At 38.6% G+C, this 26,893-nt stretch overlaps 1 protein-coding gene across 1 annotated transcript; it reads left to right on the forward strand.

The window, feature by feature from the left end:
- The first annotated feature begins 24,431 nt into the window (after window positions 1–24,431).
- Window positions 24,432–26,655, forward strand: LOC105749059 (FRAT regulator of WNT signaling pathway 1). The gene has a single exon (XM_023494901.2). It carries the CDS (start codon window positions 25,087–25,089, stop codon window positions 25,993–25,995), a length of 909 nt encoding a protein of 302 aa, XP_023350669.2. The 5' UTR covers window positions 24,432–25,086; the 3' UTR covers window positions 25,996–26,655.
- Window positions 26,656–26,893: the final 238 nt, after the last annotated feature.

The following is a 26,893-nucleotide window of genomic DNA, read 5'->3' on the forward strand; positions in this document are numbered from 1 at the left end:
ACCAGTGAGTATGCTCACACTGTTAATGGGAAGATGCCCATCAAATGTCCCAAAGTCTCATTTTCTGTCCCACTCAGCAAACTGATTTGGAAAATTCTCCTGATCACCCTCTTTCCATCTTCAGGAATACATTACATTTTCAGTTTTAGAAATTAAAGGGAAAGAAGAGAAAAAATCACCCCATGCAGGTCACACAGCTTTGTTTCATTGACACAATGCATGGTATCATGAATAAAAAGGCTTCAATTCAACTCCTGACCTATTGTCAGGAGGTTGTGAGGGTAGTGATATCACCACCTCAACAGTCTAGTTTTGGGGAGGCTACATATCCCCAAGATCCCTAAATGCTATCTGCTTAAGAAAAAATCTTAAGGTAAAGCAGTCTCATGCCAAAAGTTAAGAGTAAGAAAGACCTAAGACCCTACAGCTGACCCTTTTTATCAGTTCTGGCAGAGCATGGGCTCTGATAGCTGCCTTTTATGGCATGTCCCTCCAGCAATTCCACCATCTTGTTTCTGTGTCCCATTGACTCATTTAAAACCTATAAAATGCAAGGGAAGGCAAAGAAACACTGAACAGCATTCACAATTTTCATTTGCCTTATTATAATCATAACTATATAATGTTCTCCTCATTCTGTGTACTTCATCAGTTCATCCAAGTCTTTCCACAGTTCTTAAAATTCCACTTTGTATGTATTAGACTAGTAGCTAGGTGATATATTGGATAGAGTACCTGACCTGGAGTCAGAATCCAGCCTCAGAGACTTTCTAGCTGTGGGACCCTACCCAAATCATTTAACTTTGTTTGCCTCAGGCCCCTCATCTGTAAAATGATGTAAAGAAGGAAACAGCAAACCACTCCAATATCTCGACCAAGAAAATCCCTAAAGGAGGTGAGAAAGAGTCAGTTATGACTGACAATGACCAAAACAACAAACAATCCATTAAACTAATTTGTATTGCACAAGGGGAAGATACAAACTTTTTTACTGTATGAACTTCACTTAGAGAATTTATTCCCTTCTGATTAGGATTCTCAGCATGGGAGTTTTATGGCTTGTTTGTTTCTCTTTTTGTTATTTAACAAGGCATTTTTCTAGATAGATTGTAAGATTTTCATTTTTATATGTATAAATTGTTACCCATTTTTGTAGTTGCATGGATAAGCTGCACCTGCCTGAGGATGGTTGGTCCCATAGAACAGACTAGATGCAAAATCAAGATGAATAGGATTTCAGTAGCATGAAGCCGGAGTCTATGAAGCATGGAGAAAGAGATGGGACTAGTCTGCATTTGGCACATGCTGATACTTTCATGCAATTTATTCAAAAGGGGATAAAAATTTATAACATAAAAAATAAAATTCTTACTATCTATCCAGAAAAATATCTTATTAAATAACAAAAATGGAACCAAACAAAAGATAAAGCAAAATTATTCCAGCACTGAGAATACTAGTCAGAAGGGGGGAAATTCTGTATTTGCAAGTTTCCAAAGATAATCTTGCAGAAATGGATTTGTTCTGAAGTTCAGGGACTTTATTTTAGTAGTTGTGAAAGTACCTGGAAAGAGACTATCTATATCTCTTAGAGATGGTTTGATATTTGCTTCACATTAAGACTTTAATATGAGAAAATTATTTTTTTCTGGAACTAGTCAAGCAGTCTTTGACTATTCAGGGAAAATGGTGATTCTTTCTATCACAGCCACTTCCTTCACCCAATTTTTTTTTGTTTTGTTTTTCTCTATCAATTAATTTCTGAGTGGTCCTATTTTCTACTATGGATGCTACAGTCTTCTCCTAAGTTACAGAAGTGGAGATCTCTGGGGAACCCACTGCCTTCTTCACTGAGCTATGAGAGAATCTGATGCTGATAAAGAGAAAGCTAATAACCATTGCCAAAAGAAAGAAAGACATGTGCCTTACAGGCAAAGCAGTTGGAGAGGGAAGAGGGAAGGCCTTTAGGACAATTATCTCCAGACTGGGGGCTGTGATTCTCTGGGGGATTGGGGGAAGAAGGGGAGGCTATGGCCAGGATCCATGGTGTGAGTAATGATCAATGCAAGGATGGGATGATGGGTCGAATCCCATTCTCTCCACAATACTCAGTTATGGAGCTTGTCTACAAAACAACCAAGGGTACTTTTATCCACCAATACTACACTGACTCAGTTTTTCCCATTCTGAGCCAAGTAGAGGAAATTCCCTCAGGGTATTTGTATCTTAACTTTATAAGCAAAAATATGCTAATAAAAGTTTAATATCAGACTGTGGGGGCATAAAAATAGCCAGATACAATTTTAAATTTAATATAACTCAATATTTTCTCCACCCACTTCTTAAATCTAGACAATCCACAAAACAATAAATGAAACCCTGATTCATAGTATTTGCTGATTTCTGAGGAAATGCCAGTCCTGAAAATTTTACAATCTGCCTTGCCAAGCTGGCTCCCCCATACTCCTCCCTACAGGGCACTAATAGCAGCCACTGGGAAAATCTACAATCCACCCTCTTTCCAGCAAACCTATTCAGTGACACCCCCAGATCACCATGTGATAGCAACTAATGAGTAAGAGCTTTCCCTCCTTTCTTTTTATTTTGAACAAGAGACTCACAACATAGGAAGGCATAGATGTGATCATACAATCTCATTACATTGTCTTTCTTCCTAACCTCAACTCCACCTGTCTTCCAAATTTTCCTATTATACTCTAGGGTACCACCATTCTTCTAATCACCCAGATTCACAACCTTAATTCCATCTTTGGCTCTTCACTTGCATTCAATCCATATATCTGACATGGCTAAATACCCAAGTTGTTAAATTTGTGGGTGCCTCCACATGTCTCACATATATTCTCTTCTTTCCATTCCCCTAACCACTTCTCGAGGCTGAGAGGGATTTAGCCCCTCTTTCCTAGACTATTGAAATAACTTCCTAATTGGTTTCCCTACTTCAAGGCTCTCCCCTTTACAATCTATTCTCTCCAGAGCTGCTGCAGGGATTTTATTAAAGTGCAGGGCTTAGTTACCATGTTACCATTAGTTACTTAGTTACTTAGTTTCCATTACTACCTTGCCCAACAACTTCCAGAGATAATATTCTAAGCTCAAATATCATTTTTATCTCAGTATTTTTAAAGAATATTTAAGTTTGCATACCTTTTAATAATATACATTATTAGTATATCAATACATTTATGTAACTTACAAATAAGTAATTATACATATACAGGGAGCACAATCAAAACACTTTTTATTAATTGGGTATACAATCACAAAAGTTTAGGAACCACTGCTTTAGGCTAATTTTATGTTTTGTTTATTTTTTGTTTTATTTTTAAAATTCAATTTTATTTTACTTTCAGGTCATTCTTCTTTTCCCACCTCCACCCTCCCCCATTAAGAAAAAAAAAATCTATTTCTCATACAGCAAGAGAATTGTATAAATATGTTTATACATATTGGATATAATATATATTTTAACATGTTTAACATATATTGGATTGCTTCCCATCTAGGGGAGGGGCTGGGAGAAGGGAGGAGAAAACTTGAAACACAAGGCTATGTAAGGATCAATGTTGTCAAATTACCCATGCATATGTTTTGAAAAGAAAAAGCTTTAAAAATTAATGAAAAAGAAAAAAATCTATTACAAACACATAATCAAGCAAACAAAGACAATCAATCAATAAACAAACATTTATTATGTAAGCATCTACTATGTGCCAGGCACTGAGAAAGCACTGGAGTCGTCATGGACAACATTCAAAAAAATTGACATATCTCAGTTGCTTGAGGCTACTTTTAGAGAGACTTTTCTCCTTCCTCCCCATCTACCAGAACATTTTCTTTTAATGCATTTTAACTTTATCATGGTTTTTTGAAGGAAACATAAAGTTCATTCTTCACATACCTAGTATTTCATGTTCCCTCACAAAAATGTTCTGAGAACGAAAGGATGCTTACTAGCCCCTTTGTTACCTGGCAACAAGAAATAAAGGCACAGTATGCTACAGTTCATGTAACTAGTAACAACAACATTATTGCAGTCAACATTGGCTCCTAATCCTTTGGCACTTAAATGAGAACACAAAATACCCAGCAAAAGAGAAGCAACATAGGATGTTAGAAAGAAGCTGGGAGACCAGAGTTCTACATCTTTTCTGCCACTGGCTCTAGTTTTGGGGCCAGGGACAAGCCATTTACCCTCTCTGAGTCTCAATTTCCTCATCTATAAAATGGAGATAATAATAGTTGCCTTACCTACCTCCCAGGATTGTTGTGAAGATCAAATGAAACATTACTTTGGTGAAGGTATAATAAAAAGTACTCTATAACCATAAAGTGTTATAAAAATGAAAGCTACTATTATCCTCATTAAAAACAAGTGTTTTAAGATCTCTTTTCCTGCTTCCTCCTCTAGAAGTTGGAATCTGTGTTGTACCTGCTGCTAAGGTAGTTGGTGTTTTCCATTAACATCTTTGAACGTAATGGCACAATCAAATGTTCTCAAAAAGTTTACTTTGCCCTTCATAGTTGCAGAAAGTACTCTGTTCACATAAATTGAAGTCCTTTAAATACACTTACCTTAAATCTACTCCGTCACTAGGGGGACCTAGTAAACTATTACTCACCATTGACTCATTACCAGCTAATAGTAGTCACCTTTCTGGGAGAAAGGAGCCTCTGTAATAGTTTTCTTTCATCTATGCCTATAGTGACTTGCCACTGATTCTATCTCAATGAATTGATTTGGTAGCTATGGACTTCTTTTCAAGGCAGTTATCTCAACCAACATTTACTTCATTCATCTAGAATTTTTTCAGGTTTTGTAGAGAATAGTGAGGACCTAACACTGGCCTTCAAGTTTAAATCTATTTGGGGAGTTGTTGTTAGCCATTTCAATCACGTCTGACTCTTTACCACCGCATTTAAGATTTTTACTGTGAAGAAAAAGTGGAAAAAGCATTAGATTTGGAGTCAAAGGTTTACATCCCAATTTTGCTTCTTACTCCCTGTATAACCTTAGGTAGGACACTTTGCCTCTGGTCCTCAGTTTTCTTTTCTTTTCTGTATAAAGAGGTTGGACTGGGTAATCTCTAAGGTCCTCTTCAGTTCTATAGTCTTTCAGCCCAAGATGAACAAACATGAAATCATTACAATTATAATCACATTTCTACAGAATTATGTGAAACAATTTCCTTACAACAAGCGTAACAAGAGGTAGTGTTGGTTTTATTGACCCCATTTCACATATGATGAAACTGAGTCTCAAAGAAGTTAATTAACTTCATAGAACTGGAAAGGAGTTCAGATGCCATTTAGTCAAACCTATCCCTAAATAAGAATCCTTTCTACTATATACATAAGTAGTCATTCAGTTTTTGATTAGGAAGAATAGACTGCCTCTCAAGGCAACCTAGTTGAGATTTAGATAACTATTTGTCAATAAGTTTTTCCTGGGCATATACCCCAATCCTAAATTTTTTTCATTGCAACTTCTACACATTACTCCTCAATTCTGTCTTTTGGGATCAAACAAAATAAGTCAATTGCCATTTCCATGTGATAACCTTTCATATACTTGAAGACAGCTATAAAGAGCTAAATCTTATCTGAGCTAACCATGCCCAGAGCTTTCAATTGATCTTCACATAACGTGAACTTGGGGCTTTTCATATCAAGGAACAGAATATTGGAGTTAAAATAAGGAGATTCTATTTTGGCCAAAACAATCAAGAAAAGAAAGAAAAAAAAGTAGCCTCAGAGTTGACTACAAAGAGGGTATTTGCCCAATGTCACATTGCTAGTAAATATTGAAATCAAGATTTGAATTTCAAGTTCAAAAATCATAAAATCACATAATAGTTGGAGGGTAACTAATCCAACCCCTACTTGAACAATATTTCCACAAAATATAGAACAAGCAGTTGGCCATCTAGTTCTTTGTTTAAAAAAACTCTAGTAAAGAGGTACTCTTGCATTCTGAAGTGGCTCATTCCATTCTGGGATAATTCTAAGGGTAGAAAGGTTTTTCCTTACATTGAGCCAAAAGTGACATTTCATCATTTTCACTTCCAATTCTGCCCTTTGGGGATAAACAAAACAGATCTAATCCCAATTCCATAATGAGAGTTCTTCAAATGTTTGACTTTCTAATTTAAATTAAGAAAACTTTATATTTATGTATATTTGATTTCATCTTACTAAATTCAGACTAATGTTCTACACTTTTGAGATTTTTTTTGAATCCTGATTCCATCATCCAACATATTAGTTATCCTTTCTAGCTTTGGGCTAGCTCCAATTTGTTGTTGTTTGTCCTTCGTTCTCTAAGAGAATCATGACATCAGAGAGGTGAGGCCATGACATGCAAGTGAACTGGATTTAAGTGAGGGAGGGCTGTGCAAGGTCACCTGCCCCACTTTCCCCTCCAGAGCCATCTGACTCTAGTGGCAAGATTTAGATCAAGTATGCCATATATACTCTTATTCAAGTATAACATTTAAACAGCTCGGATAAAATACATAGTCCACATATAATGCCTAGTAGGTAATCATGGATAAATATCTCTAAATCTTGCTTACCCTTCTCCAAGAAAAAGATATAGGAAGGAACCATGAGGTCCCTGTTCTGTTCTCTTATTAAAAGGACTGAGATATTGGTCTCTTCTCAATTCATTGCTGTTCTGAATAAAATAGTATATGGTTAAATATTTGTCCGAAGCTTATTTGTTTCATGAAAGAAAATGAATTTGCTTCTAAAGGAGAAACAGAAATGAGCCAAGTTCTAATTTTCTCAGGGTAAGAGCACAAGCCAAGGATAGTATCAATTATTAAATAATTAACATTGAACCTAGGTCAATGTCAACATCAGTTCCAGGTTTGGATTATAGGAAACAAATCTAAGAGCATGAAATAGAAGCATGAAAACCTTGAGGAAATGTTCTGAAAGCCTTGAGGAAAAAACATATCCAGCCAAGAAGTAGGAAAGGAAGGCTCTGTGGTGATAGAATATTTGAGTTGGGCCTTTCAATTGATTAGATTTTCTACAGAAAGGGTTTGGGGCACAGCAGGTAGTTCAAAGCATATGGAACCATGTGACCAAAGACAAAGAAGCAGAAACCTATAGAATGTATTTTGAGAATAGGTTAGTGCTTACTATATATTATGAGTGAAGCTGATAAATTATCACCAGTCCCCAAGTTCCCACACTTGAGATATACACAATTTATTTTTCTTATAAAGAGATTAAACTTGCTCTAGTATCTGTTATTAGTCGAATTAGTTTTTCTTGTTCATCCTTTGCTTTTGAAGAGGACCAATGATATCACAATATTGGGATCAGGATACAGTATATTCAGCTAGGGCTAATCAGTCCAATATGAGTATATGAGTTCAAAAGGCTCTATCTGAAGTCAGGTACAAGTGGTTTGTTACAACAGTTGGGGTAGAGATATCTCGGGATTTTTGCAGCTCATGTTTTCCTTGTGTGATTCTATTTTACTCATGAAGTACAAGGCCTTCTTTAATTCAGGCACGCCATGATGGGTGGTCACGCCGGTGTCTCTTATGCTTCACAATTACTACTGAAGTTCTTCAGAGAAACTTTAATGGCATCTTTGTACCACTTCTTCTGGCCATCATGTGAGTGCTTACCTTGTAAGAGTCCTCCATTAAAGTCTCCTAAGTAAAATATGTTTGGTATTTGGGCTTCTTGGCCAGTCCACTGGAGTTGCACTCGCTACAGTAGCATTTGAATGCTTGGAAATTCACCTTAAGAGAGGACTTTAGTGTCCAGTATCTCATCTGGACCACATGGATCATATACCACATCCCTAGTATTCTGGACCATTTCCCTTGTTAGTGAAGGGAAATACTCAGATGAAATTCAACAGTCAATAACAGGAGAAAAACTTAGCCATAGTGGACGAAGGATATTTAATAAAGGTATACATTAAGAAAATCACAAGCTGATTCAGCTGAGCAGAGAAACTCCCCCTTCAAGTTGCACAAGGTGGTCCTCCAGTCAAGCATTTGAGAGCACCTGGAGATTCTTATGACTGTTTTGTATTTCAGCAATTAGAAAATGATGTCAATAGCCAGGTGATCGTCAGGATCTTCCCGAGGCAATTCAAAAGGAAGTAATTCACTTTCCTGACATGACACTGATAGACTGTCCAGATTTCATGGTATACAACAGTGAAATCAGCACAATATTCTATAGACCTTCAGTTTGGTATACAAACTAATACCTTTTCTCACTATACTTTCTTTGGGAACCTCCAAAATGCACTGTCCATTTTTATAAAGGAAAAGGAAATAGGCAACCCTGTGACAATCACAGGAGCATCTCTCTTGTCATTGCTGGCAAGATTCTTATCAGAGTCCTCTTTAATTGGCTAATCCTTTATTTAAAAGATGGTCATTTGCCTGAGAAGCAGTATGGCTTCAGAAGGGGCTCTCTAAGGAATGGTTGACATGGTATTTGCTGTCCAACAACTCTAGGAGAAATGCCAGGAACAGAACAGAGGTCTCTACCCAATATTTGCTGACCTGGTCACTGTCTTTGATACTATCAGTGGTAAGGGCTTATGGAAGAGCATGGTAAAATTTGGTTATCCAAAGAAGTTCATAAGTATTGTACACCAGTTTCATGATGGCATGGGTTCTAGATAAAGGACAATGCTCTCATACTTTCCCAATCACCAGCAGAGCGAAGCAGGGCAGCATGCTTGCTCCCATGCTTGCTTAGCCTAGTTAATGAAATTTGTACAAAGAACCCCTTTAGCCCCTATAAATGGACCCAGAGAGAGCCCCTGCCTGCAGAAAGAAATTTTACTGTTCTTAAATAGCTGAGTATTCTGTTTTCTATGTTATTTTGGCAGGTAGGTAACATAGTAGATGCTAAGGGCTAGTTAGGAAGATGAGTTCAAGTCTAGCCTCAAGTCACTTATTAGACAAGGCACTTATTTATATACCATAAAATAGAAATAATAATAGCACCTACCTCTAACAGGGTTGTTATGAAGATCAAATGAGATAAAATTTGTAAAACTCTTAGCACATGACTATCACATAGCAAGCACTATATAAAAGGTAGCTATCATGATTATCATTATTGCTGTTATTTCTGACCAGGAAATATTCAAAAAGCATATTGTTCTTCTGTATCATATAATCTTATTCAAATAAGTATGTGGTTGGGAGTAGGAAAAGAGACTTGGGGGACATAAAGCCCCACCATTCATTTTAAAAGTTGGAGGAAATCTGCCGTCCAAAAGGTGCTCCCTGGCCTACCTTATTTCTAATTCACCTACTAGCTAGCCCTGGATAGTCAAATTGTTCCTATATCATTGCTTCAAGTAACCTTATACTAATTGCCATTTCCTTGTCTTCCCTCATGCTTTCCCTTTCCATTCCTGAAATATCTTTCCTACTTCCCTCTCCCTATCCAAATCCTATCTTTCTTTTAAGTTCCAGCTTATTTTCTCCAAGAAACTTTCATCAGTGACTCTTGCCCATAATAACGGCCTATTACACTTAAAAAAAACTCGGATGTCTCCAGGAACATTTCATAGTTTTCTCTTAAACACATCCAATAAAAAGGCACAGAATAATTTCAGATTTGCATTCATTTCCTACCCATAATTGATTCCTCTGCTCTTTTCCATCTTGCTCCCTATACCTTCTTTCCCCTGTTCTCTCTGCTTTTATGCTTCCTTTTGGAAGTTGTCTTCTTTCATTAGATTGTAAATTTCTTGATGTCAGAGACTATCTTCTTCATTTCTTTGTATTCCCAGCATTTAGCACAGCACTGGACTTAATACAAGTTTATTGACTGATTGATTAGCAGTCATTAATCAATTATCATATACCACATCCCTAGTATTCTGGACCATTTCCCTTGTTAGTGAAGGGAAATACTCAGATGAAATTCAACAGTCAATAACAGGAGAAAAACTTAGCCATAGTGGACGAAGGATATTTAATAAAGGTATACATTAAGAAAATCACAAGTTGATTCAGCTGAGCAGAGAAACTCCCCCTTCAAGTTGCACAAGGTGGTCCTCCAGTCAAGCATTTGAGAGCACCTGGAGATTCTTATGACTGTTTTGTATTTCAGCAATTAGAAAATGATGTCAATAGCCTGATCTTTTAATCCCATGAGTGAATTAGGTTCACACAATGGTTTTAATACCTTTTAAGGAAAAACTAGCATAATTCACAAAAGAACAGAGGAGTTGGGATACCTATAGATACAAAGTTTTGGGGTTTTTAAGTTATGTGTTCCCTGATCCCAAGGAGTTTATATTCTACTAAGATGGGGAAGAGGTGGATACTACCATTTCCTTGTCTTCCCTAATGCTTTCCCTTTCCATTCCTGAAGTATCTTTCCTACTCCCCTCTCCCCATCCAAATCCTATCTTTCTTTTAAGTTCCAGCTTATTTTTTTACACAAGTAAGTATACATGACCTAGTAGATAAGACACCTGATTAAAGTAAATAGATTAAATGACTTGCCCAGGGCTGCACAGCTAGCAAGTGTCTGAGGTCAGTTGTGAACTCAGGTCTTCCTGACTCCAGGTCCAGCACTCTATCCACTGAGCCATTCATCTATGCTTCCTCTATTCATACAGATTCACAAATTCAGTGCCATCTCCCCCTCCCCCCCACTCCACTTATGTGATCCATTAGCAAGTCTTATTCCATCTCTGTTATTTTTCACATAAGTCTCCTTTGTACTTGTATTCCTCCTCTCCACTCACATAATCTTCTGATTCCAGGCCCCTTCATCTTCCCGAGTTCAAATCTGACCTCAGATACTTCCTATCGATGTGTCCCACTGGCAAGTCACTTATTCTATTGGCCTCAGTTTCCTCATCTGTAAAATGAGCTGGAGAAGGAAAACCACTCAGGTGTCTTTGCTAAGAAAGCCCCAAATGTGGTCAGAAAGAAACAAACACAACTCAAAATAACTGAACGATAACAATAATTGGACTATTAAGATAGCCTCCTATTTCGTCTCCTTGCCTTCAGCTTTTCCCCACTTCAATCCATCTTCCACAAAGCCATCATAGTTACTTTCCTAAAATGCTAATTTGTTCATATCACTCATCCATCTGAAAATGCCAATGGCTTCCTATTGCTTGCAGGATCAAATGGAATCATTTTGATATTTAAAACTCTTCACAACGTGATCCCTTTTAATTTTTCCAGTCTTTCCACACTCTCCTTGAGAATTCCATCCATAATGGCCTACTCACCCCGTTCCATGCACAGGATACTTCATCTCTGATCCCTGTGCTTTTTCATTGACTGTTTCCCATGCCTATTTTACCATCAATCCCTAATCATTTCCACCTCCTGGAACTCCTGGTTTCAAGACTCAAATCACATGTCACCTTCTACATGAATCATTTCCTATTCCTCTCAGTTGCTGGTGCACTCCTTCCCAAAACTACCTTGTATCTGATCTGTATATTGTCTCTTCCATTTAAATGTAAGTTCTTTGAAGACAGGGGTTTCCCTATTATCTTTGGATCCCCAGGATTTGGCACAGTGCCTGGTAGATGGCAGATACATAATAAATACTTATTGATTGAATATAAGTCATTAGTGTGCTATGGCAGTCTAAAAAAGCTAATGCAATCTTGAACTGCAATAAAAGAGACATTGCTTCCAGGAATAGGGAAGTGATAGTTTCACTATACTTATCTGACTTTATCTGGAGCACTGTGCTCAGTTCTAAGTGTTGCATTTTAAGAGAGATATTGATAAACCAGAGTATACAATGGAGAGAACCAGGATGATGAAAGGTCCTAAATCAGTCATATGAGGATTAGTTGAAGAAATTAGGTACATTTGACCTAGAGAAGATTCAAGACAGAATATGAAAGCTGTCTTCAAGTTTTTGAAGAGTTGTCATATGGAGGAGGAATTGGATTTTTTTCTATGGCCCTTAAGAGAAGAATTAGGAACAATAGGCAGAAGTTACAAAAAGGGAAATTTAAGTTTCATGTCAGGAAAAACCTAAAAATTCAAGCTATTCAAAAATGCTGAGAGTCTCAGGCTGCCCCAAGAAATGGTGGATTTTCCCCTTTAGAGATCTGCAAGCAAAAGTTGGATAAACTACTTGTAAGTGGGCATTTCTTTCTCTAGACTAGACGATCATTGATAGATAACCAACATTCTATGATTTTTTTGAAGGAATCAACCAGAGAAGTAAGACAGTAAAGACTCAATTGAGGCTGGATAACCTAATTTTGGAATGGATTATGCATGATTTTATGACTTTCATCAGCAGTTTAAGAATAGAGTATGATCCAGAATTGAAGAAAGATACTTTACATTGTATTTGATTACTTCCTTCCCATCCATCTTACTTATCACAATTCTCTCCCAGATCAATTTCTATCTGTTAATCTAGGAAAAAATAATTAAATGAAAACTATTGAGGCTTCTTGGAAAGGAATAACAACAGCCCCGTGGTTCTACTCCCAAACCAGGTGACCTCCCAAACCAAAACAACCCTTCCTAATTACCACTCTTAAATATATTGTCTCCCCCAATAGAATGTAAGCTTCCTGAGAGCAGGGATTACCTTGCTGTTGTATTTGTATACAAGTGCTTAATAAATACTTTTCATTGACATGCTTTTCTAAAATGTTAAAGACTCAAGGGCGGAAGACAGTTATTTTTCATCATTGATGTTTTTTTATCTCTTGTTCTTATTAATTCTAAGGTATCCAGGGCCATCATTTCATACCTAGTCTTAATCACTGAATGGGTATTGCTTCAGTCAAAGACCTGGGAAAGAGGTTAACTTAAAAAGACCAAAGTCTCCATCTGCATCTAGGGCCATCTCCAGTCATTCTGATCTATACCTTGTTGCTAGACCCAGATGGCTTTGGGGAAGAGAGTGAGGCTTGTGACTTTGCCTCACTTAAATTCAATTTACTTGCTAATCATGGCATTACTTTCCTGATATCATAATCCTCTTTTTTTTTTTTTTTTTGACCTAAGACTTTTGTAAATTTATTTATTTTTAATACACATTTCTTTATGAATCATGTTGGAAGGGAAAAATCAAAACAAAGGAGGAAAACAACAGGAGAAATTTAAAAATTTAAAAAGAGGTGAACATAGCATTTGTTGATTACATTGTCTCAGTTCTTTTTCTGGATGCAGATGGAATTTTCTGTCCAAAGTCTATTGGGATTTCTTTGGATCACTGAACCACTGAGAAGAACCAAGTCTTTCATAGTTGATCATCACACATTCTTTTTTTAAAATTATTTTTATTAAAGCTTTTTATTTTTCAAAACATATGTATGGACAGGTCTTTAACATTAGCCCTTGAAAAACTTTGTGTTCTTGTGTTCCAATTTTCCCTCCTTTCCCCCATGCCTTCCCCTAGATGGCAAGTAGTCCAACATATGTTAAACATGATAGAAATATATGTTAAATCCAATTTATGCATATATATTTATACAATTATTGTTCTGCCCAAGAAAAATAAAATCAAGCCAGTAAGAGAAGAAGAAGGAGGAGAAGAAGAAGAAAATGCAAGCAAGCAACAATGAAAAGAATGAAAATGCTATGTTGTGAACTATATTCAGTTCCCACAGGCCTCTCTCTGAGTGTAGATGGTTCTCTTCATCATTAAACAATTGGAACTGATTTGAATCATCTCATTGTTGAAGAGAGCCATGTCCATCAGAATTGAACATTGTATAATCTTGTTGTTGCCATGTATCTCTTGGTTCTGCTCATTTCACTTAGCATCAGTTCATGTGGGTCTCTTCAGGCCTCTCTGAAGTCATCCTACTGATTTTTTCTTACAGAATAATAGTATTTCATAGCATTCCTATATCATAATTTATTCAGCCATTCTCCAACTGATGGGCATCCATTCAGTTTCCAGTTTCTAGCCACTACAAAAAGGGCTGCCACAAACATTTTTGCACATGTTGGTCCCTTTCCCTCCTTTAAGATTTCTTTGGGATATAAGCCCAATAGAAACACTGCTGGGTCAAAGGGCATACACAGTTTGATAACTTTTTGAGCATAGTTCCAAATTGCTCTCCAGAATGGTTGGATTCATTCAGAGTTCCAAAAAATAATGCTTCAGTTTTCCCACATCTCCTCCAATATTCGTCATTATCTTTTCCTGTCATCTTAGCCAATTTGAGAGGTGTGTAATGGTATCTCAGAGTTATCTTAATTTGCATTTCTCTGATCAATAATGATTTGGAGCACCTTTTCATATGACTAGAACTAGTTCCAATTTCTTCATTTGAAAATTGTCAGTTCATGGCCTTTGACCATTTATCAATTGAAGAATGGCTTGAATTCATATAAATTTGAGTCAATTCTCTATATATTTTAGAAATGAGGTCTTTATCAGAACCTTTGAATGTAAAAATGTTTTCCCAGTTTATTGCTTCCCTTCTAATCTTGTCTGCATTAGTTTTGTTTGTACAAAAACTTTTTAATATAATCAAAATTATTTTGTGATCAATAACGATTTCTAGTTCTTCTTTGGTCACAAATTCCTTCCTCTTCCACAGATCTGAAAGGTAAACTATCCTATGTTCTTCTAATTTATTTATAATATTATTTAGATCATCACACATTCTTGCTATAATTGTGTACAATATATTCTTGGTTCTTCTTGTTTCTTTTGGCATCAGATCTTGAAAATCTTTCCAAGCCTTTCTAAAATCAGCTTGTTCATTTTTTATAGAACAATAATATTCCATTATCTTCACATACCATAACTTGTTTAGCCATTCCCCAATTGATGGACTTTACTACCACAAAAAGAGCTGCTGCAAACATTTTCTGTACATGATGGGTTCTTTTTCCTCTTTTTTGATTTCCTTGGGAGATAGACCCAGTAATGGCACTGCTGGACCAGTCAAAGGATATTCACAGCTTTATAGCTCTTTGGGCATAGTTGCTGTCCAAAATGGTTGGATCATTTCACAATTCCACTAGCAATGTATCAGTATCTCAGTTTTCCCACATCCTTCCTCCAATATTTATCATTATCTTTTTCTGACTTTAGCCAATCTGAGAGGTGTGAAGTGGCACCGCAGAGTTGTTTTAATTTGCATTTCTCTAATCAATAGTGATTTAGAGCATTTTTCATATAGCTATAGATGGTTTTAATTTTGTCATCTGAAAATTGTTCATATCCTTTGATCATTTATCAATTGGAGAATGGCTTGTTTTCCTATATTAGCTCAGACTATCCATGAGCAATTGATATTTTTCCAATTGTTTAGATATGACTTTATTTGTGTGAAAAGTGTTTTATAATTATGTTCATATAGCTCTTGGTTTTATCTTGGCAGGTAGACCCCCAAGTATTTTATTTTGTCTACAGTAATTTTAAATGGAATTTCTCTATCTCTTGCCGATGGGCTTTGTCAGTAATATATAGAAATGCTGATGATTTGTGGGAGCTTATTTTATATCCTGCAATTTTGCTAAAGCCGTTAATTAATTCCAGGAGGGTTTTGGATGATTTTCTAGGATTCTCTAAGTATATCATCATATCTTCAAAGAATGATAATTCCTTTAATTTCTTTTTCTTTTCTTATTGCTAAAGCCAACATTTCCAGTACAATGTTAAATAATAGTGGTGATAATGGACATCCTTGTTTCACCTCTGATTTTATGGGGAACATGTCCAGTTTCTCTCCATTACAAATTATACTTGCTGGTGGTTTTAGATAGATATTGCATATTATTTTAAGGAAAGCTCTCTTTATCCCTATGCTCTCTATTGTTTTTTTTTTTTTTTTAATAGCCTTTTATTTACAGGATATATACATGGGTAACTTTACAACATTAACAATTGCCAAACCTCTTGTTCCAATTTTTCACCTCTTACCCCCCTCACCCCCTCCCCTAGATGGCAGGATGACCAGTAGATGTTAAATATATTAAAATATAACTTAGATACACAATAAGTATACATGACCAAAACGTTATTTTGCTGTACAAAAAGAATCAGACTCTGAAATATTGTACAATTAGCTTGTGAAGGAAATCAAAAATGCATGTGTGCATAAATATAGGGATTGGGAATTCAATGTAATAGTTTTTAGTCATCTCCTAGAGTTCTTTTTCTGGGCATAGCTAGTTCAGTTCATTACTGCTCCATTAGAAATGATTTGGTTGATCTCGTTGCTGAGGATGGCCTGGTCCATCAGAACTGGTCATCATATAGTATTGTTGTTGAAGTATATAATGATCTCCTGGTCCTGCTCATTTCACTCAGCATCAGTTCGTGTAAGTCTCTCCAGGCCTTTCTGAAATCATCCTGTTGGTCATTTCTTACAGAACAGTAATATTCCATAATATTCATATACCACAATTTATTCAGCCATTCTCCAACTGATGGACATCCATTCAGTTTCCAGTTTCTAGCCACTACAAAAAGGGCTGCCACAAACATTCGTGCACATACAGGTCCCTTTCCCTTCTTTATAATCTCTTTGGGATATAATCCCAGTAGTAACACTGCTGGATCAAAGGGTATGCACAGTTTGATAACTTTTTGAGCATAGTTCCAAACTACTCTCCAAAATGGTTGGATTCGTTCACAACTCCACCAACAATGAATCAATGTCCCAGTTTTCCCACATCCCCTCCAACAATCATCATTATTTTTTCCTGTCATCTTAGCCAATCTGACAGGTGTGTAGTGGTATCTTAGAGTTGTCTTAATTTGCATTTCTCTGATTAATAATGACTTGGAGCATCTTTTCATATGACTAGAAATAGTTTCAATTTCTTCATCTGAGAATTGTCTGTTCATATCCTTTGACCATTTTTCAATTGGAGAATGGCTTGATTTTTTATAAATTAGAGTTAATTCTCTATATATTTTGGAAATGAGGCCTTTATCAGAACCTTTGACTGTAAAAATATTTTCCCAGTTTATTGCTTCCCTTCTAATCTTGTCTGCATTAGTTTTGTTTGTACAAAAACTTTTCAGTTTGGTATAATCGAAATTTTCTATTTTGTGATCAGTAATGATCTCTAGTTCTGCTTTGGTCATAAAGACCTTCCCCTTCCACAGGTCTGAGAGGTAAACTATCCTATGTTCCTCTAATTTATTAATAATTTCATTCTTTATGCCTAGGTCATGAACCCATTTTGACCTTATCTTGGTGTACGGCGTTAAGTATGGATCAATGCCTAGTTTCTGCCATATTAGTTTCCAATTTTCCCAGCAATTTTTATCAAACAGTAAGTTCTTATCCCAAAAGCTGGGATCTTTGGGTTTGTCAAAGACTAGGTTGCTATATTTGTTGACTGTTTTATCCCTTGAACCTAATCTATTCCACTGATCAACTAATCCCTTAAATCAAATGTTTGGTAACTGCTGCTCTATAATATAATTTTAGATCTGGTACATCTAAAACCATCAATTTTTTTTTTATTAATTCCTGAAATTCTTGACCTTTTGTTTTCCATTGAACTTTGTTTTATTTTTCTAGGTCATTAAAATAGTTTTGGGTCTATTGGTATAGGTAAATAAAAGTTAGTTTAGGTAATATTTCATCTTTATTATTTTGCCCTATCCAAGGCATTTAATTTTTCAATTGGTTAGATCAGACTTAATTTGTGTGAAAAGGTTTTTTTCCATAAAGTTTCTGATTTTTCCCTTCGAAGTTCCTTTTTTATATTATCAGTAGTTACTTTAAATGGGATTTCTCTTTGTAACTCTGACTTTTGGATTTTTTAGTGATATATAAAAATGCTGATGACTTTGTGGGTTTATTTTTAAAAAAACTTTCTAAAGTTATGGATTATTTCTAATAACTTTTTGAGAATCTCTGGGGTTCTCAAGGTTCCATCATGTCATCGCAAAGGTGATAATTTGGCTTCCTCATTGCCTATTCTTATTCCTTTAATCTCTTTCTCAGCTCTTATTCTTAGCTAGCGTTTCTAATAAATATTAAATATAACGGTGATAGTGGGCAACCTTGTTTCCTCCAAATCTTACGGAATGGTTTTAGTTTGTCTCCATTACTGTCTTACTGATGGTTTAAATAGATGCTGCTATTTTTTGGAAAAATCCATTTATTCCTTCTCTCAAGTTTTTTAATGAATGGATTTGGATTTTTCTCTTTCTGCATCTATTGGATATATATGGTTTTTTAATTTGGTTATTAACATGGAATTTATTGATAGTTTTCCTAATATTGAAAAAATTCCTGGTATAAATCCTACTTGATTAGTGTATTATCTTGGAGATGATTTTCTGTAGTCTTTTTGCTAATATCTTATTTAAGATTTTAGCTAATTCATTAGGGAGTTGGTCTATAATTTTCTTTCTCTGGCCTACCTGGTTTGGTATCATCCATGTCTGTGTCATAGAAGGGAATTTGGTAGGACTCCTTCATTCCTATTTTATCAAATAATATATATAGCATTGGCCCTTGTTCTTTAAATGTTTTAAAATTCACATTAAATCCATCTGGTCTGGGTTTTTTCTTAGGGATTGTTTAATTCCTTTCTATTTCTTTTTCAAATGGGACTATTCAACAATTCTTTCCTCTTTAATTGGAAGTCTGTATTTTTGGGATACCATTTCCTTGGTTTCAAATTTATTGGCATAAAGTTGAGCAAAATAACTCCTTTTATTTCTCTAATTTCCTCTTATTTGGAAAATTTCCTTTTCATTTTAAGACTATAATTTCATTTCCTCCCTCCTTTTCTAATCAATTTAAAAGGTTATCTATTTTATTGGCTTTTTCATAGAACCAACTCTTAGTTTTATTAATTAGTTCAATAGTTTTTTTACTTTCAATATTTTTAATTTCTCCTTTTAATTTTAGAATTTCAAATTTAGTATTTGCTTGGGGGCTTTTAATTTGGTCTTTTTTTAGTTTTTTTAGTTGCAAGCCCAATTCATTAATCTTTTCTTTCTCTGTTTTATTCAAGTAAGCCTCTAAGGATATAAAATTCCCTCTTATTACCGCTTTGGCTGCATCCCACAAATTTTGGTATGATGTCTCATCATTGTCATTATCTTGAGTGAAATTATTAATTGTATCTATAATTTGCTGCTTCACCCAATCATTCTTTAAGATGAGATTGTTTAGTTTCCAATTACTTTTTGGTCTATTTCCCCCTAACTTTTTGTTGAATGTAGTTTTTATTGCATCATGATCTGAAAAGAAAGCATTTACTATTTCTGCTTTCTTGCATTTAATTTTGAGGTCTTTATGTCCTAATATATGGTCAATTTTTGAATAGGTTCCATGAACTGCTGAAAAGAAAGTATATTCCCTTCTATCTCCATTCAATTTTCTCCAAAGATCCAACATACCTAATTTTTCTAATATTCTATTTACTTCTTTAATTTCTTTCTTATTTGTTTTGTGGTTTGATTTGTCTAATTCTGAGAGTGCAAGGTTGAGATCTCCTACTATTACAGTTTTGTTGTCTATTTCTTCTTGCAACTCTCTTAACTTCTCCTTTAGGAAGTTGAGTGCCATACCACTTGGTGCATATATGTTTAATATTGATATTGCTTCGTTGTTTATGCTACCCTTTAGCAGGATTTTTAGATTAGATAGATATTGCATATTATTTTAAGGAAAGCTCTCTTTATCCCTATGCTCTCTATTGTTTTTAAAAGGAATGGGAGCTGTGTTTTGTCAAGAGCTTTTTCTGTATCTATTGAGATTATCATATTATTTCTATTGATTTCGTTATTGACATGATCGATTATGGAAATAGTTTTCCTGATACTGAACCAGCCATCTTGTGAGTAGTAGGAACTGCCCCACAAGAGATTCCAGCTGGACAATATTTCCTTCCTTCTCTCCTTCCTTCCCTCTTTCCCTCCCTCCTTCCTTCCTTCCCTCTTTCCCTTCCTACTTCCTTCCTTCCTTCCTTCCTTCTTCCCCTTCCTTCCTTCCCTTCCTACCTACGTTCTTTACTTACTTCTTGCTTTCTTTCCTCTACAGCCCTCTTCCCAGAGGAGAGTTCCTTTCTTAAACTAAATTGCCAAGTATTCAAACTCTATTGCACAGAGCACAGCTCCATTGGGCTGGCCACATTGTTCAAATACCAAATGTACACTTGCCTAAAAAAATTATTTTATAGAGAACTTACAGAGAGCAAGTGTTCACAAAGTGGTCAAAAAAAAGTGATACAAGGACACTCTCAAGTTCTCTTTTAAGAGAATTGACTGCATGACATGGGAGACACCAGCATGGGACTGCCCAGCATGGCATGCCCTGATCAGAGAAGGTGCTGTGCTCTATAAGCAAAGCAGAATTGAATTAGCTGAGAAGAAACTCGAGATGTGCAAAGTTAGAGAAGCTACCCCAAATGTTCATAGGGAGCATTTGTGGCCCATATATAGCAGAGCATTCAGAGTTCATATTGATCTGATCAGCCATAGTCGGACACACTGTAACACGACTCTAATGACAAATGTTGTCATTTTGGTCCACTTTGAGAAGGAAGCACAACTTACTAACCCACCAACCTGCCATCCTCCTTCCCTCCTTCCCTCCTTTCCTCCCTTCCCTCCTTCCCATCCCTCCTTCCTTTCTTCCTCCCTCCCTCCTTCCTTCCTTCTTTTCTTCCTTATCTTCCTTCTCTTTCTGCTTTCCCTCTGTTTACATAGGGCATCATACCCAAAAGAATGTAAATTTTGATCACTGTAACCTTGCAAAATATCTTGGGGTTTGTGGGTTAGAGTTCTTTCCTAATGACCAGGCCTTAAAACCAAATCACAGGTCTCTCTTTGATTGACCAACAATAGGTCCTAGTCCTAGCCTCACTGGGTTTTATTTTGGGCCCCAAGACTCAGAGAGAGTATAAATAGCAATTGATCTGTTTTGGCCAGAAACCCTGAGGGTATTTCCCTCCCAGTTGATTTTTTTCAACTAAGTAAAAGAGGCCATTCTTTGCCTAATTTCTTACCTAGCCTTACTTACTGAATGGGCATTGATTGATTCAGTCAAATTGAGACCTGGAAGACCTTAACTTAAAAAGGTCAAGATCTCCCATCACATGGGGACCCTCCCCAGTCCTTTTGATCTATATCTTGCCTCTGTAAGCAGCTGGCTCAAGAGTAGAAAGTGAAGCAGGTGACTGCCCATCTCTTCTTCACTTAAATCCAATTCATTTGCAAGTTATGGCACCACCTTCAGGAAGTCATAATCCTGTTAGAGAAGAACGGACAAACAACAAACACTAAATCTAAGGTCAAGATAACTGTGAAGGGAAAGAAGGGAGGCTGGAATTGAAACAATTACTGGGAGATTAAGGAAGAACTAGAGTTTGCTAGGAGGACAAGGATTAGGCCTATTAAGGAACAGGATTATAAGCATAACTGGGGGATTTCAGAATTTATTTCAGAGATGTAACAGTTCTGGGTGATAATGAGCTCTAAAGCATAATGATCCCAGTGAATAGCTGAGACAACGTACAAACAGAGGTCATGGAAGTTGAGAGGTTGGTAAACCAGGAGACCAGAGTGTTAGAAAAATTAATTGAATCCTGAAGTCATCAAGAATGAGGAAAGAACTTGGAACAGAGAAGAATACTGGGAGACAGGTGCTAAACTCATCAGAGAGGAAGGGAATATGAACTGGAGCCTGTATGTGTGTATGTTTCTCCAACCTGATTGAAAGTTTAAAGTCTGAGATCATTGCTAATAATCCTTTTTATGTCCTTCAGAATTACTGACAGGATATTGGGCACAAAGAATCATAACTAAAAATGTTTGCCCTTGGAGCCCATGCTATGAAAGGTACCCTTAGCTAAGGTGGGATATATGAGGAGAAGCTTCACATGAGGAGAAAACCAAGAGATAGACCTTTGCTGGAAACCCCACAACAGCAGAAGAGTTCACCCCAGCCTTTTGATAGTTTCTTATTTTAACTAATAATGCTTCCTCACTAGGTCCTATGTTCTGTGGTTTCAAAGCAGCTGAAGGACTGCAAACAGTATTAGTCTTCGAAATGCAAGGTCTTGAGTCAAAGCTCAGAGGATCAATAAGTACTTGCTGATGGTATGCAATATCTTTGCACCTGCTTAGATCTCCCCTAGGCTGAAAAAAACAAATAAAACCCAACAACCTTGCATTAAACCCGCTATGTAGTTATCATAATATCATGCTCTCTTTTCTATCAGACTCTTCTGCCTCACTTCAATTAGCACTCATTCATTAATTTGATGCTACTATAACATTGACCAATTTAATAAACTGGTAGAGCTTTCCCTTATACTGGGAGTTCTAGCTTTAATAGTCTATAGTTGCACTAAGACTTTTGGACATTCTTTATCTGGCTGCCTTGTATCTTGTTTGTTTTTATTCTGTATTTGTTTATTTATATGAGCACAAGTTCTCTTCCCTGATAGAATATAAGCTACTTGAGGGGAGGAGCTGTTTCATTTTTTCTCCCTTGTGTCCCTAGCATATAATGCTGCCTAGCATATAATGACTGCCATCCAGCAGACATTTAATGTTTATTGATTTATATTAATAAAGAACTTTAGAGTTTGTGAGGATAAAGAAAGGGTTTTCTAAGTTTAGGGATAAAAGAAATTCTCTCTACCAACATAAGTCAGTGTGTTCTCTGCACTTTTTTAGTTACCTAGGACACTGAGATCAGTAAGTGATTTATGCCCAGATCTCACTGCTAATATATATCAAGAGGTAGGCCCTGAACTGAGGTCTTATTGAATCCAATGCCATTTTATCTACCTTATGAGCAGTGCCTCTGAGCTGATCACACTTTTATAAACACTGTCTCATTTGATCCTCTCAGCAATATTATATATAAGGTAGGCAGAATGGATGCTACTATCCTTATTTTATAAAGAAATTGAGGTTCAGGAAAGAAGAATAATTTAGCCAAGATTATAGATAGTGAGACTTGACTGAAAACAGTTCTTCCAACCAGAAGTCCTCAGTCTTTTTCCAACTCATCAAGAAGATTCTTGTTAACTCTGAATCTTCTAGCACTTTCTATACCTCCATTGTTTCCTCCCTCTATTGCAACAGCTCTCTCTCTCTCTCTCTCTCTCTCTCTCTCTCTCTCTCTCTCTCTCTCTCTCTTCCTCCCCCTTTTCTGCCTCCCTCCCCTTTCTCTCTCTCTGGAAATTCAATTCAACTTAATAAGCATTTAATAAGTACCTACTATAAGTAAGGCATTGTGCTTGTTACTATGAATATCAGACAAAAGCAAGTTTTAAAAAGGTTCTTGCCTTCATGAGCTTAAATATGCTACCATACGATCTGCTGGTACCCTTCAACAGAAATCAATCTAGCAAGTTGTCATATGTCCTTGGTTCTCAAAGAAGACCATGACATCAAAAGTTATTGAGTCTTTAACACATACAGGAAGACTTTGGGTTGGTCCCAGCCCTCAAGGAAGCAACGTTAATTTGACAGTTGTATAAAGAAAGGAATAAGGGAGCAGGGAGACACTGGAAGCAAGAATATGTTTATTATATTAGTGAAGAGTAAAGGATGAAGGGCTGAATCAAGAACGAAAAGAAAAGAGGACTTATCTTTTATCCCTAACTACATGATATATCTCAGATTTCTTGGCAAAGATCCTGGACTGATTTGCCATTTCCTTCTCTCATTTTGCAGAGAGGAAATTGAGACAAACAAAAGTTAAGTGAATTGCCCAGAATCACAAACCTAGTGTCTATGAGGCTTGATTTAAAAGATGGATGAATCTTCCAGATTCCAAGACCAGTGCTCAATCCACCACTACCTCGAAGCCCCACCTTAATCTTATCTCTAACTTTACTTTAGGCTAAATTCAAATCCTAAACCTAACCCAACCCTAATCTTAATTAACTTCAATCAAAAGATTATAGGATTTGAAGTTGGAGGGTGGGCATTCAAATGCCGATTCTGACACTAATCCTATGACCTTGGGTAGGCCATTTAGTCTTTTTGTACTTCATTTTACTCTTCTATAAAACAGATGTCTCCTAAGATATCTTCCAGCCCTAAACCTGTGACTATGACTGCAAGTGATTTTTCTACGTCCTCCTAAAGGTCTCTGCTATCCATCCTTTCCTCTTTAGTCCCGCTGTCGTCACAACGCTTCTTGACATTATCCCTCCATATCAAGATCTTTGCAACGGCCTCCAAAACTGTCTCACGTTTATTAAACCAGACAGAGATCGAGGAGCCTATGACAAGTAACTGTAGCAGGTACAACAGATTCACGACTCCTCCTTCACCCCATCCCCTATTTCAGTTCAGGATTGCCACTCTTTAGCTAGTGGCAACAATCCCCCAGCTCTACCCAAAGGCCGCAGTTGTTCGAGCTTCCCACAGCCCTACCAACAAATAGGTCCCTTGCCTGCACTGGGACTAAGGAGGCTAGCGACCGCAGATGTTACAGTAATCACCAACTCTCTTTGCCTCCTTTCCCTTTCTCAGCTCCACTGGCCTGGTTTTCCTCCGGCTTGGTCGCTTCCACCGCCCAATACCCCGCATCTTCTCCTCCCCCATTATATCCATTAACCCCAAACCCAGAGACAGCACATCCCGCCCCTAAGCCCACGACCCCCACGAGACGCCGGGGGAGGGGGCCGGGCGAGTCCAAACGGAGCGAACACTAGGTGGAAGGTGCGTGCCGGGGTCCGGGTGTTGGAGCTGCCCGAGCTAGCGCACGAGAAGTCTCCATCGCCCAGGGCTGGGCGGCTGCAGTAAAAGGACCGCTCCGCACCCGCGCCTCGGGAAGCTTCCGCAGCGCGCCCTGCGGGACCCTTCCAGACAGCCGAGCCCCTCCATTCCCACGCTCCCCCGCCCTGCAGCAGTGGTAGCGCCCGAACGCCTCGCGTCACCCATTGTTTACAAATCGAACTGAACCGGCTGAGCTCCAGTTCCCGGAGCTGCGGCGGCGATAGCGGCGCTCGGTGCGGCCGGCTCGGTGCTGCCGGCTCGGTGCTAGACCCTAGCGCCTTGTCTTCGGGAGCTGCCGCCGGAGCCCGTCAGGGACTGAGGAGGGACAGCAGCGGCGGCGGCGGAGCTCCAGAGTCCGAGCTGCGGACCGAGGCCATGCCGTGCCGGAGGGAGGAGGAGGACGAGGACGACGAGGCGGCGGCGGCTGGAGAGGACGATGACGAGGGGGAGGGGGAGGAAGAGGAGAGCTTCCTCGTGCTGCAGCAGTCGGTGACTGTCGGGGGCTCGGGGGATGTGGACAGGCTGGTGGCCCAGATCGGGGAGGCGCTGCAGCTGGACCCGGCGCACGGGAGTCGGCCCGCCCCCCGGGAGCCCCTGGCGCGCAAGCAGCCGCCGCCGCCGCAGCCTCTCCAGCCCCCAGTCCTGCAACTGCTGCTGCCTCCAGGACCGGCTCCGGCGTCCCTGCAGCCATCGGGACCGCTGCAGTGCCCTGGGAACGGGGCCGGCGCTGCCCTGTCCTGGGCGAACGACGTAGGCGCCGTCGCGCCCCTTCCGTCCCGCGTGCAATCGAGTCCCTGCGTCCCAGGGGGGGCACCGGGCCGGAGCAGCACCTCTGCCCCGCACATCTGCAAGCGGGGCCTCCCGCAGCCGCTGGCAGGCCCGTGCCGGCGCACCTGGCTTCGAGGCGCTGCCGCTTCCCGCCGCCTGCAGCAGCAGCACCACCACCAGCACCCCCAATACCGGTACCGAGGGCAACCGGGACTCCGGGCCGGAGAGGATGACCCCCACCAGCTTCTGCAGCAGCTTGTCCTCTCGGGGAACCTCATCAAAGAAGCCGTGAGGCGACTCCATTCCCGTCGACCCAGGCTGTATCTTGGGGCTAGGGCTCCTTTGCCCCAGGAACCTTCTCCTCCGCCGCCTTTGCCCCTGGCTGTACAGGAGGATGAGGCAGAAGGGACTCTCTCTCCCTGCAGTCCTCAACGACCAGCCTGCTCCAACCCGCAGGTCCTCCGAAGCCAGCTACTGCACAAACTTGCAGATGGCATCTTGATCCCAGGCAGCTAGTGAGCCCAGCAGGTTCAGGGGCAAGAAGAGGGATGGTTGAGAGCCTGAAAACCCAAGCCCCTGGGACTGACATGAATGAACTTGGACTGGGGAACAGGGTTTCAAGGCAAAGGGAACGGGTACTTTTTTCAAGGTTATAGGGGGTGGTGAAGGGTGATGTAGAATAGAAATATAGCCTGGGAGGTTTGCGGGGGAGTGCTTAGCAGACCAAGGCCTCATTGGGTTGAGAATTGGAGCCCCTCGGTCTAGTTAGGATGAATATATCCTGTTTGTAGACAGACTACACTACTGATCCAAGAGCATCAGCAGAAGATACTCTTAACATTAGTGGTGCTGACTTGCACAGAGCCATCCACATAGCACGTTTGCCTGGCTGCCATGTGACCAACAGCATACCTTCTGCAAGACTCCTTAACTGGACACCTCTATGGGTGCCTTTGGAACAGAGCTGTTTTTTTTCTTCTGTGCAATATTAACTAGTCTTTTAAGAGGAATTGCACCTTCCATCTTGGCCTCCTTAGCATATGTTCTATTCCACGGGAGCTAACCATGAGGGATGAACTCAGAATGGAGAATTATTCCAGTTACCTGCTTTGACTTGACCCAGTTTGTTTTCACTACTGGTAGCTTTCTTTGACTCATTGTGGGTGGGAGGGGGGGAGTGGGAAGGGAGAGGAGGGTTTAAGAGCAACAACAAGAAACAAGGTGTCTTAACTGGACTTGAAAACTTGATAGCATTTTCCAAGTTATATTTGGTTCTCTGAATTGTGGATTCTTACTGCATGAACACAATCCTATAAAATGTAAATGTGAGGAAAAAGAAAATGAGTAAAAGCTTGGGTGGGGTGGCCTGAAGCAGATTGCCTGCCAACCTCCTCTTACTCTTTGCTTTGCAGCA

Source organism: Sarcophilus harrisii, chromosome 2, assembly GCF_902635505.1.
Source record: "Sarcophilus harrisii chromosome 2, mSarHar1.11, whole genome shotgun sequence".
In the NCBI taxonomy this organism is placed as follows: Eukaryota; Metazoa; Chordata; class Mammalia; order Dasyuromorphia; family Dasyuridae; genus Sarcophilus; species Sarcophilus harrisii.

Excerpts from the sequence above, each read along its gene's own strand:
- LOC105749059 (XM_023494901.2), top strand. The coding sequence starts at position 25,087 with ATGCCGTGCCGGAGGGAGGAGGAGGACGAGGACGACGAGGCGGCGGCG.